We start from the raw sequence: 11,896 nt of genomic DNA, 5'->3' as shown, positions 1-11,896 counted from the left end.
CCGGGACCCATAAATTGTCTGGAGGAGGCCCCAGGCCAGGTCTTGGCCTCAAGCTGCCACTTACCAGCTGGGCTCAGTTACCATCTCTGGTCTGAATTTCCAAATATATAAAATCAGTGTTTTGATCTCTGCACTACCTGTGTTATAGCCAGATGGGTTAAAACCCGTGAGTGTGACTAAAAGACTCAACTCCTAAAGCAAGTAAAGTGGGAATGAGAATCCCCATTCCTACCACGTGCGCATGCTGCCCCTTGAGATGCAGCCCTGTGGCAGGCTTGCTTCTGGAATGCTGGGCATAGTGGCCCTGGCTTGGGAAAGACTCTGGACTCCAGACGCCACAGCCCAGGGTGCTGGCCAGAGATGGGGAACAATGTCTGATGTGAGGACACAGCAGGTTGAGGATTTATAAGAATGCTAACATCATATTTGTGGCCCAACCCCTGTATTTTTGCAGTTTGAACTTGAGGCTGCTTACAGAGCATGACCCTTCTCCTTGGACTTGGAAAATGCCTGCAGAAGAACAGTCTCTTTGTACTGACTGACTTCTGTTGATAAGTAACCCAAGAGCTTTTGCCCTACAAGCCTAGACTGGATCTAGGGTGTTGATAAACACCGAATCCTATGTTTCCCATTGTTCTCATCTCAGGACTCCACTTGCTTGACCACTGAGTCAGCCCACCAACCAGAAAATGAATGATAGAAGTTTGTGGCCTTGTTTCCCCTAGTAGCCCTTCTCTTTGTCCATCAGCTCTTTGCAACGTTTGCCTTTAAAAACCTAGTCCTATTTCCTTCATTTTGGAAATGTCTTCAGTTCACACATGTCTGATTTGCAAACCATACTGAAATAAAACTCTCTCTTAATTTACCTTGGAATTTTTGTTTACAGGGGACAAGGCCCAGTGAGCCCAGATACACTCGTTTCTCCTCCTCTGTACAAGAGGTTGGCAGCTGGCAGAGCCCTGTGTGCAGAGGGCCCGGGCCACCCTGCTCCTCCCCTTTCGCCAGCTTTTCTACCTGTTCCTCTTCTTTACTGTTTTTAGCCCCTTTGTTCACACCCCTCCCCAGTTACGTGGTTCTCTCTGAAACTGTAATCCCTAAAAATCACAGCATCGGGTTCAATTCACAATAGGTCCCTCCGTTGCTGGAATCTTCAGCGGCACGTAATGAGCTCAGGTGGCCAGGCGCTAGGGCACTAAGGCCAGGTCATCATGGGTCTCTGATAATGGGGTTGGGTTGCTGGAGCCAGTGCCTTCTGCCTTCCCTAGGAGTCCTCCAGGGTCCCAGCCAGCAAAGGACCGAGCTGATCTGCCCTCCCAGGCCCAAGGGGGTGCTCGGGCTGCTGGAGATAAAAGCAAACTTTCCAGACCCCAGGCTGGGGTGTCTCAAGAAACTTCCTGAACTAGAGAGTAATTCCCTCCTTCCACCTCAGGCTTGTCTTAGCTCTCCCCCAGCAGCCAGCTTATCAGCATATAGAGTAATTTTGATAGAACCTCTGTAACGCTTTCTCTCTAAAGAAGGATTTTAATACCCTTCTGAGTGACATTTGATATGATAACAGTATGTAAGTGTGACAGGAAGCTGTTTTCCAAGAGTTAAACTCCTAATGGTCCCACAGATCAGACTGACAATGGCTTTCCTGATCATTGTTAAATTCCCTATGATTAGAAAATGGGCTGGTGCTATTGATTTAAGCTCTTGGAGTTAAGCTAAGCTTTAAAGAGGCCTTTCACAGGGCACAAAAGGGGCATTTAATATTGTATTTCACCTTCCCAATTAAAGCACTTTTCAGAGTACAAATAACAGACAGCCAGGCATTGGACCCCGGGTCCCAGATGAAAGGCGGGAAGCATTTGTGCAGGATAGAGCCCCAGGGTGTCTTCCACCAGCACAGGCACCCTGCTTCCTTCTCGCCAGGTCCCTGGGCCTAGGACACTGAATTTCATCTCAAAACTCCTGGAGACGGGGAAGCCATCTGTCCTAGAATTCTCAGCGCAATTTGCATTTCACAGATTTTGTCCTGGGATCTCCTCAATAATTGTCAAGCTGTGTATATAAATCTTGCACCAAGGAATTATCACCAAATCTCCCAAGGCTTATGATTCCAGGTTGTCTTTTCAGGTTAATAACCGGGGAGAGCATACAGGTGATAGCACTTCTATTACAATCTAAAGCTCTGGAGAAAACAGGATCCCTAGAGGAAAATCTTGAGCAACTGCAGGGCCCTAAGTGCTTTGTGTCCTTTCTGAGGGGAAGGCACGTGCGGTTTTTGGATGCACCCGCAGTGCCCACTCATTGCCTGGACGATGAGTGGTGTGGGTGAGTCTGTTCAGGCCCTAGGCATCCCTTCTCTTGAATGTCTGTCTTGTCTACTCCCCACCAGCCTGGGAAAGCTTCGCTGAACCCAGAGGCTGCCCCTCCCGGGCGGGGGTCCTGGTACCCTCTGTCTTCTTTGGTTCTGTCCAGGGGGCTTAGCGCCTGTGCTGGGAACCTTGTCATTCATTCTGTCAGTGTTTTTCTAAATTTTTTTTTTTTTTACTATGGTCCCCAGTAAGAAACATATTTCGGCACCACAACCCAGACATGACATGCATTCAAAACTGAAACAAAAATTTCACCAAATAGCACTTTGCACACGAGGTACATTTTTATGTCACAGCCTGCAAGATCCATATGACTTGGACAGGTCTCCTCACCTGCAAAGTGGAAATGCCTCTGTTACTAATCATTATAAATATGCATTTATTAACTTATTTCGCAAATCCTTAGAGAGCGCAGAGCATGTGCCCATTTCTGTGTTGGGTTGGGGGTGTAGAAAAATAGAGGAGTTTCTCCTCTCAAATAGCTCACAGTTTACTTGGAGAGCTTTACCTGCATGCAGGGAAATGTAGAGAGAACTGACAAAGGTTCAAATGGCTGTGCGCGGTGGGCCTAGCGAGGAGGGAGAGGTGGAGATGGAAGGTGTGCACCAGGCAGGCTGGTGAAAGCTCCAGGAAACTCCTGTCATCCTTGAGGGAAGGTTGTAGCTCCCGCATCTCCCTGTCCCCTGCAGCAAGCATGTCAAATTCAAAGGCTAACACGGGCCAAACAAAGTTTAAGTTCATGTGGGCTGCAAAAAACCAAAAGCTTCAATTTTCATAGAATGTAGGTTTATTTCGATAGAGACGTGTTGAATACAAAGGGCTGAAATAAATGAGTAATCGTTAACATAAAATAGAACATGTTAATAAAAATTAATATTTTTCTTGAACATTAACTTATCAGACACTGAATAACTGCACAAATTAATAAGCATAACGCAAATAAACCTATTTTTCTTTTTCTCCGGAAGTGAAATATTTTCTGTTATGCACACCAAACAAGTCAGTCCGAGACTAATGACATGCCAATTGGCTGCTAAAATATTCGCTGCTAGTATTAGTGGAGAGAAATGGTGCACCTGCGTGTAAGGCACATAAGGGAAATGAATGCAACATGATTATAGTAATCAGTCATTAGCGAATGTTGTAGTTCATTATTAATAATTACGTATAACAGGATATTGTAAAAACTAAGTCATGAAATTTTTATTAAAATGTTTTTTACATACCGTTATATTGGCTGGGCCGCAAAAATATTTATTGTGGGCCGCATGCATCCGTGGGCCACAAGTCTGACAGGCTTGCCCTAGAGGCACCCACTCATTGTAGGCTTTGAATAATTGTGCATTAAATGACTCAATGGTTAGATAGTATAATGACTGCTACTAGATCCAATAGCTACTGTTTGTTGAGCAACTAAAGTGTCTCTGGCAGTTTGCTGAGCATCTAACCTCGTTGTCACATTTAATCCTCATGACAAGCTAGTGAACGGGTTGCTATTATCCCCAACTTATAGGTGAGAAAGGCAATCCGCAGACATGATCGATGGCTTATCCAATGTCACACAGCTTAAGTCGGAGGAGATTCTAAGAATTAAACCTGGACTCCTTGAATCAAAAGCACATGATCTGCCCACTCCTTCAGAGGACAAGGCGGGTTTGGGCAGCTCTACAACAGGCCGAGGAGGGCTGAGAGTCTAGGAAGGGAGACAGTGTGAGCCTGGTGCATGGAGTCTTTCAGGAATGGGAGAGGCAATCAGCAAGGAAATCATTGCAGGAGGAAGGCAGGCAAGGGCCCGGTCAGAGGGTGATGGGAAGGAAGTTTATATTGCTGAAAATATCAACAATGAAAACAATAACAATAGCAACGTTTATTTTCCAGTATTTACAATATGCTAGGCATCATTTCAGGGTCTTTAGTCATTAGTAATCTCCTACAGTTGAAGAAATGTAGGCACAAAAAGGCTGGAGAGCTTGTCCAAAATCAAGCAGAATGATGGTCAATAATTTCAGACAAGGGTGACATTGACATTGCCACTAACAACGTACTTACTCTCTTTGCTCCTCACTTTTCCTAACCCCTGTCCTTTACTGGCTGTCCAGTGGGCAGCATGAGCACAGTGGGCCTGCAGTGGACACATCAGTGTCCTCCTCGGGTCCCTCAGCACCGCTGATTAGTCCAGTGCCAGGCTGTTAACAATTCAGGGCTGCATCCCTCCCTGGGAGCTGCCCTCTGCTGCGAGGAATTGCCCTCCCAAGGTTACAACCCTCCCAAGAGAGAAGCTGTGGCAAAGAATGGGTTCATATGAGAATAAAAGGCTCAGCATCTTCCCCACCCTTTTTCCCCCTCAACTGAGGAAATACTGAAAGGCCATCTTAGCTCAAAGCTCCCCATTGGAATCCTCAATGGAAACTGCATTTGAGGTCAGTTTCTTCTTCTCCTTCCCCTCCTCCTCCTCCTCCTCTTCTACCTCCTCCTCCTCTTCCTTTCTCCCTTTCCTCTTCCTCCTCTTTCTCCTCCTTCTCCTCCTCATCCTCATCCTTTTTCTTCACCAGACCTGACCTCACTTTTTTTTTTTTCCCGGCAGGTGTTTCTCCCAGAAGTAATCCCCAATGAACCTTGAATGAAATTCTCCGTCTCATAGTCTGTTTCCAGGGAAGCTAATCTAAGCCAATTAGCAGAAGAGTGATCCTGGAAAGCCAGCTATGAAGTGGGAGTTGGGAGGTGATGACTCCCTGGCCAGCTGGTAGCATGGGCCCCGTCACTGGTGGTCGGTGTAGCATGGATAGTCTCTGGGGAGCTTTAGCGATGCAACTGCAAAAGGTCTAGCAAAGTGGCAAGTGTTAGGACATCAGTGGAAGGTGATGCACTGGCTGGGTAAGATTTCTGACACTGGAGAGGCAGGGAGGGAACTAGAATGACCTTGGAATTGGTGGCTGTGGCTGAGTGCCACTGATTCACACACTGAAGACAGATGATCAGATGATTCAAGGCAAAATGTGAAACAAGGGATTCCTCCACGGCACTGAGGGAAACTTCCAACTCCTGCAGCAGAAGGCCATCGGCACGCAGAACTGGCTCAAATGGACCACATGAGAGCAGCAGAGCCCCAGAGGAGGTGGATTCTCGGCTTCCAGGTCTTAACACCAGGGTCAAGGCCACACCAGAGGAGTGGGACCCTGAGACTAAGAGCATGTGGTTATCTGGATTGATATAGTTGAGAATTTTGAACTCCCAGTTTCTCCCAAACCTGCTGGGCCTGCAGAAGGGCCCTATCCCCTGTGATAGAAAGTAGTGAACACAGAGGCCTCAGATGAGTCAGGTGCCCTACAAGACCTGGCCAGAACCCTTCACGATCCCTGCCCCAATCTGCCCTCCTGTTAAGGCTCAGAAAAGTGGGCATAACCGGGTGGATATAGGCAGAACACCTGCCAGTTAACCATGTTCCATGGGAGGCTAGGAGGACTCTCCATTTACCAAAGGGATAAGGAATGTGCTGGGAAAGGGACACCAGCAACATTAAGATGTCCACTAGTGTTTGTCACCTTTCAGCTGGAACCAGCAGTAGGAGATGCCATTACAGAACTGGGCTTCCTGGTGGCAATGGGAATGCTAGGACCTCAAAAACCAAATGGGTCATCGTGGAGGACAGTAGACAACTGCTAACTGAAGCGAAGACCAGCCTCAACTGTAGTTACTGTAGTTATTGTAGTTACTGTGGTAACTTTGACCAGAGCAGATTAACAAAGACTCCAGCACTTGATATGCAGACATCTCTGTGGCAAATGCATTCTTTTCCCCGCCTTTCTCAAAGAGGATCTAATGCAGTACACATTCACAAATCAGTTATAGTTTTTTTATAGTTTTGCAGTTATAGTTATGCCCCAGGGTTTTGTTGATTAACCTGCCCCCTATCAAAGAGACTAACCCATCTATACATTCCACAGATTATCAAATTAGCCCACCATCTTGGTCCCATCATGCTAATTAGAGCAGATAAGCGAGAAGGGGCAGAAATGTTGGAGGCCTTGGTGAAGTACTTGTGCTCCAGAGGCTGTACATGAACTCTGTGGTTCAGGGTCTTGCCACAGCAGTAAAGTTTTTAGCATCCAATGGCCTGGGGTGTAGAAAGGCATTCTCCCCCAAATAAGTGACTTGAATTCACAACTCCCACCACTAAGAAAAGAGCACAATGTCTTGGTAGGCCTCTTTGGGTTCTGGAGGCAGCATATTCTATACTTAGAAAACTGCTCTGACCTACTTACCAGGGCACATGAAAGGTGGCCAGCTTTAAGTGTGGCCTCGAAAGGGCTCTGCCTCAGGTCCAGGATGTGATACAAGCATCTTGTCACTTGGCAGCACAACTTTGCAGACCCTGTGGTGTTAGAGGTTTCTATGTTTGGAAAAGACATCAAGTAAAGTTGATGGCAAGACCCAAAAGGAATCACAATGTGATGCTTAGCCTTTTGGAGCAAGACCATGCCATCTGCAACAGACATTTCATTTGAAAGGCAGGACTTGGTTTGCCACAAGGCCCTAATAAAAACAGAATATGTGAGCAATGGTATCAAGTAGCCATGTGGCCAGATCTGTCCATCATGAGCTTGGCTCTGTCATACTCACCAAGTCGTAAAGTCAGGCCAACCCAGCATCAATTCTTTATAAGCTGGGAGAGGTTCATGTGGGCATGAGTAGGATCTCTCATTTGCAAGTAAGCTGCATGAGCTGATAATTTCAATCCCCATGTCATCTACCACTGTTGCACTGATGTCTCTGTCCCAAAGGTCATACCTGAGAGATCAGGGGTGAGCTCCCTTACACCCACAAATGGAGGAAGAAAGAGTCTGAGCTTGATATATGGATGGGTCACCTTGGTGTCAGCATGAGCTGAAAATGGACTGCTATTCCTCTACAGCACCATCAGGAGTGATCCTGAAAGACAGCAACGGGGAGAACTCTTCCCAATTATCTGGACTTTGGGAGATGCCTCTGGCCTCCCATTTTGTGGAGAGACACATGACCCAAAATAAATATATTCATAGATTTAGGGCATCTTTATGGAACTGTCTGGTTGGACCAAAGTCCTAAAAGGAGAAAGATTGGAAGATTGGAGACAAGGTCTCAGGAAGCTCATCTAGATGGACAAGTAGGAATGGATACAAAATGTGAAGATTTTAGCATCACAGAGAGACACAAAACAACCAAGTGGACAGAATGACTCGGTCATTTGACATCAGCCAGTATCTGTTATGTGCCCCCTAATACGTATGCGATGGACATATGAGCGGGGTGATTATGGTAGAAGGAAGGAAGATCTGTATGGGCCCAGGAGGCACTCCCATCACCAAGGCTGATATAGCTACTGGTGCTACTGAATATCCAACCTACTAGCCATGGAAGTCCAAACTGAGCCCCATATTTGACATCATCCGAGGAGATGGATTAGGCCCTTGGTGGCAACGCTCCACCCTGAAAGGTGGAACGATTCAATTTGACGAATATAAATAAATCGTGTAATATGAGTTTGCCTTTTCTAACCATAGGGCTTTGGCCAACCCAATTACTATCTGAGGACTAAAGAGGATATCTTCAGCTGATATAAAATCCTAACCAGCATGGACCCACTTTATGGCAAAAAAAAATGCAGTAGTGTGTCCCTCAGCTGACACATGCCTAAGAGAGTAGTGGAATAGCCTCTTAAAGAAGAAACTGAGACGTCAACTTGAAGATACCATTGTCCAGACACATGTTATGTGCCTTAACGGTAGAATACAGGAGTCAGGAAACTAAAGGGTGGGAGGAAGAGTGGGCCCACTTACCATCAACCCATACCCCGTTGGGGTTGTACACTTCCAATCCAACAACTTCTGGCTCCCAGAAGAGGAACACTTTGGGATCTCAAGAGTCCATTAAATGCTAAACTGCAACTGCCATCAGTCACTGGGGTCCTCATACCAGGCCAACTGGCCTGGAAAGGAATCATAGGACAGAAGATGGGGCTGCTGCTAACAATGGGGACAGGAAAGAATGAATCTCTTTGTCAAGTTATGCACTGAGGCCTCTCTTAATACTCACAGGCCTTCTTTTAACAGACACAGGAGCCGTGTGGTAAGAAGAACCTGGTAACCAGGGGCTCAGACCCCGCAGGGATGAGTGTCTGGTTAACCCCACCAGAATAATCGTTAGTAACAGGATCAGGCAAAAATGAGGGTATCTAAAGTGATGATGGAGTAGGAGGATGGTGAGTATCGGTTATGGATTCAAGATCAACTTAGCAGGCGGCGCATGGTGCTTGGTCCCTAGGATCTGCGAGTCTGCAGCGAGCAGTGGACTCGGAGCCTCCATGAGCTCTTGGAGTCCAGATGGCGCTGAGGAGCCCGGAATACGGCCTGCAGTGGCCGTGCTCCTGGCCCGCGGAGCGCAATGCCGCCTCTGCCTCCGTTTCTGCTTCCACCTCTGCTCCACCTTCAGACGCCAGGGCCCAGCAGCCAGGGGACCTCGGGTTTGGTGAACTCCCCGGATAAGATCCCTCCGCTTCAGCCCTCGAGCTGCCCCAGGCGCCTCTGCGCAGGCCCCCGAGGCACTGGGGTTGCTTGCGCGCGCCCCCACCGTTACTGTTCCAGATCCCGGGGTTCCAACTGTTACTAAACCTTCAGAAATCTACCCCGGAGGAGCTGATCTTCTAGTTATAGCGGCCGCCATGGATGAGATGAAGATCAAAGGGCGGCTGTCAGTGACACTCAGAGGGGGCCCAGGCATGCACAAGACCAACAGTTCCCCCGAACAGATAGGACCAGATGAGAGCGGCTGCGGAGGTGGCAGTGACCTTGGAGAGGCCCCCACCCGTGCCGCCCCTGGGGAACTTCATTCTGCGTGGGTACCGCTCAGCACTGCGCCAGAGGCGGTACACCGGGACTTGCAGATGGGGCCGGAGGGGGAAAGGGGCCAGGCTGCAGCCGCATCCTTCGGTGAGGTACAGTCACCACTGGGGGTGCGCAAGCACACCCATCCCCTGAGCAAGATCTTCACTGAGGACATCAGCGAGCGCCTGTCGTTGGCAGCTGGGAGCCGGCTGCCCGAGGGCTGCCTGGAGAAGCTGGCCCTCAACAGACCCATCTTCAACAAGCCGCTCAGCCACCTCCTCCACCATGTCAGCCTGTCCGATATTGGCTTTGAGAAGCTAGAGTCCTACGTCAAGCTGGACAAGCTGAGTGAGGGGACCCATACCACCGTTTACAGAGGCAGAAGCAAGCTCACAGACAGCCTCGTGGCACTCAAGGAGATCAGACTGGAACAGGGGGAGGGGGCACCCTGCACTGCCATCTGGGAAGTGTGCCTGCTCAGGGACCTCAAGCATGCCAACATCGTCACGCTGCATGACGTCATCTACATGGAGCAGTCCCTCATCCTTGTCTTTGAGTGCCTGGACAAGGACCTGAAGCAGTACCTGGATGACTGCGGGAATGTCATCAACATGAACAACGTGAAACTGTTCCTGTTCCAGCTGCTCCGGGGCCTGGCCTACTGCCACCGGAAGAAGGTGCTGCACCGAGACATCAACCCCCAGAACTTGCTCATCAACCAGAGAGGAGAGCTCAAGCTGGCCGACTTTGGCCTGGCCCGGACCAAGTCAATCCTAATGAAGACCTACTCCAACCAGGTGATGAGCCTGTGGTACCGGCCCCCCGACCTCCTGCTCGGCTGCATGCACTACTCCACCCATATTGACATGTGGGGCGTGGGCTGCATTTTCTACGAGATGGCCATGGGCCGGACCCTCTTCCCCGGCTCCACAGTGGAGGAGCAGCTGCACCTCATCTTCCACATCTTGGGAACCCCAACTGAGGAGACATGGCCGGGCATCCTGTCCAATGAAGAGTTCAAGGCACGCAATTATCCCCAGTACCGTGCCATGGACTTTTTGAGTCTTGCGCCCCGACTTGACAGGGAGGGGGCTGATCTCCTCACCAAGCTGCTGCAGTACGAAGGCCGCAGTCGGATTTCCGCAGAGGATGCCATGAAGCACCCGTTCTTCTTCAGTCTTGGAGAGCAGATCCACAAACTTCCTGACACGACTTCCATATTTGCACTAAAGGAGATCCAGCTACAAAGGGAGGCCAGCCTGCGCTCCTCATCAATGCCCGACTCAGGCAGGCCGGCTTTCCGTGTGGCGGGCACCGAGTTCTAAGCCGCACACCCAGGCCCCAGCGGGCAGCCGCTGGAGGGATGCCACACCTTTCACAGGGCAGCTCCCATCTGCATCCCCCTGCTTGCTACCTGCCTACCTGCCTGGTTCATGCTCGCCTGCCCACATGTTCCCGGCTGCCTGTCCAACCATCTGACCATTGGCCTGTCAACCACACATTGGCCTGACTGCTGGGTGCTAACAAAGCTCCCATCACTCCTTCAAAAAAAAGGAAAAAGAAAAAGAGAAAGAGAAAGAGAAAGAGAAAGAGAAAGAGAAAGAGAAAGAGAAAGAGAAGAAGGAAGGAAGGAAGGAAGGAAGGAAGGAAGGAAGGAAGGAAGGAAGGAAGGAAGGAAAAAGATCAGCTGTAGAATAGGAGGTATGGTTTGTCCTCTAATCCTTCAAATTCTTAAAAAATGAGACCAGTCTGAATCCTGGAGACCCTGTTTCTAGACGAGATATAAGAAGTAAGTAGATCTGAGTGGCACAAAAGGTGGGCTGGAGTGGATACTGTTGTTACTCCCCAGGTCTCCTTTTCTCTGAACACCCAGCCCCCTGCTACTGGGACTATTGCTGCTGAGAGCTCAGAGCTGCATCCCTCACTGGGAATTTTCCGCTGGAGGGACCTGGTTTATCCAAGGTGGTTATTCCTCCCAGGAGGCAGCCCATCACCAACCAGTGACTGGCTGGTGGAAATACTCAGCCACCACACCCTTGCCTCAGCTTAGGACAACTCTGAAGGCCTGTCCCAGCTCCAGAGCTCTCCATGGGATCAGCCAAAACCTCAGCTACAACATCATTGTTCAGCAGTTTCTGCTGCCTGTTCCATCTTATTTTCTCACAGGTGTGTCTCCTAAGAGCAATCTATAAGAAGCCCTCTACTTTGTCTCAGGGACTCTGTGTCCGGTTAACCTAAGTCAGTACATATCACTTCCTTGTGCTGAAGTGTATATCACATCAAATGCACTTTCCAGGAGGGGTGAGAATGTCCCCACCACCCACACCTCTCCTCCAGCATGAGTGAGAGTTAGCATAGGGCTGATCCCCCGCAGATGTCTAGGGACATATCGGGAAGAAGTCTGTGTATAACCAGAGTCTATCCCAGCTTGGTAAAATCACAAGGCTTGCATCCATGAAGCCAGGATCACTGCCCTAGAGTGTGAGACACACATGGACCCAAACATGTGGAAAGGCTGCAGATGTAGGAGGTGGGAGGCCAACAAAGCAGGGCTTCAGCAGCAATGTCACCGCCTACATCTCTGCCTCAAAAGCAAAAGTAAAAGATGGAGCTTCCTCTCCGCAAATCTACCTGCAAGCCCCTGGACGCTCTCTCAGGATGGGAGTAAATAGTGTG

General features: G+C 49.1%; 1 protein-coding gene across 1 annotated transcript; it reads left to right on the top strand.

Moving 5' to 3' along the window:
- Positions 1 to 9,057: 9,057 nt before the first annotated feature.
- Positions 9,058 to 10,545, top strand: LOC118659339 (cyclin-dependent kinase 16-like). The gene has a single exon (XM_036315624.1). It carries the CDS (start codon positions 9,058 to 9,060, stop codon positions 10,543 to 10,545), a length of 1,488 nt encoding a protein of 495 aa, XP_036171517.1.
- The last annotated feature ends 1,351 nt before the right edge of the window (positions 10,546 to 11,896 follow it).

Source organism: Myotis myotis, unplaced genomic scaffold (assembly GCF_014108235.1).
Source record: "Myotis myotis isolate mMyoMyo1 unplaced genomic scaffold, mMyoMyo1.p scaffold_m19_p_6, whole genome shotgun sequence".
Taxonomy (NCBI): Eukaryota; Metazoa; Chordata; class Mammalia; order Chiroptera; family Vespertilionidae; genus Myotis; species Myotis myotis.
Note: the sequence above shows the minus strand (reverse complement) of the source record. Positions and strands in the feature narration are given on the sequence as shown.

Bases quoted from the DNA above. Each gene is read 5' to 3' on its own strand.
- LOC118659339 (XM_036315624.1), top strand. From the start codon at position 9,058: ATGGATGAGATGAAGATCAAAGGGCGGCTGTCAGTGACACTCAGAGGG.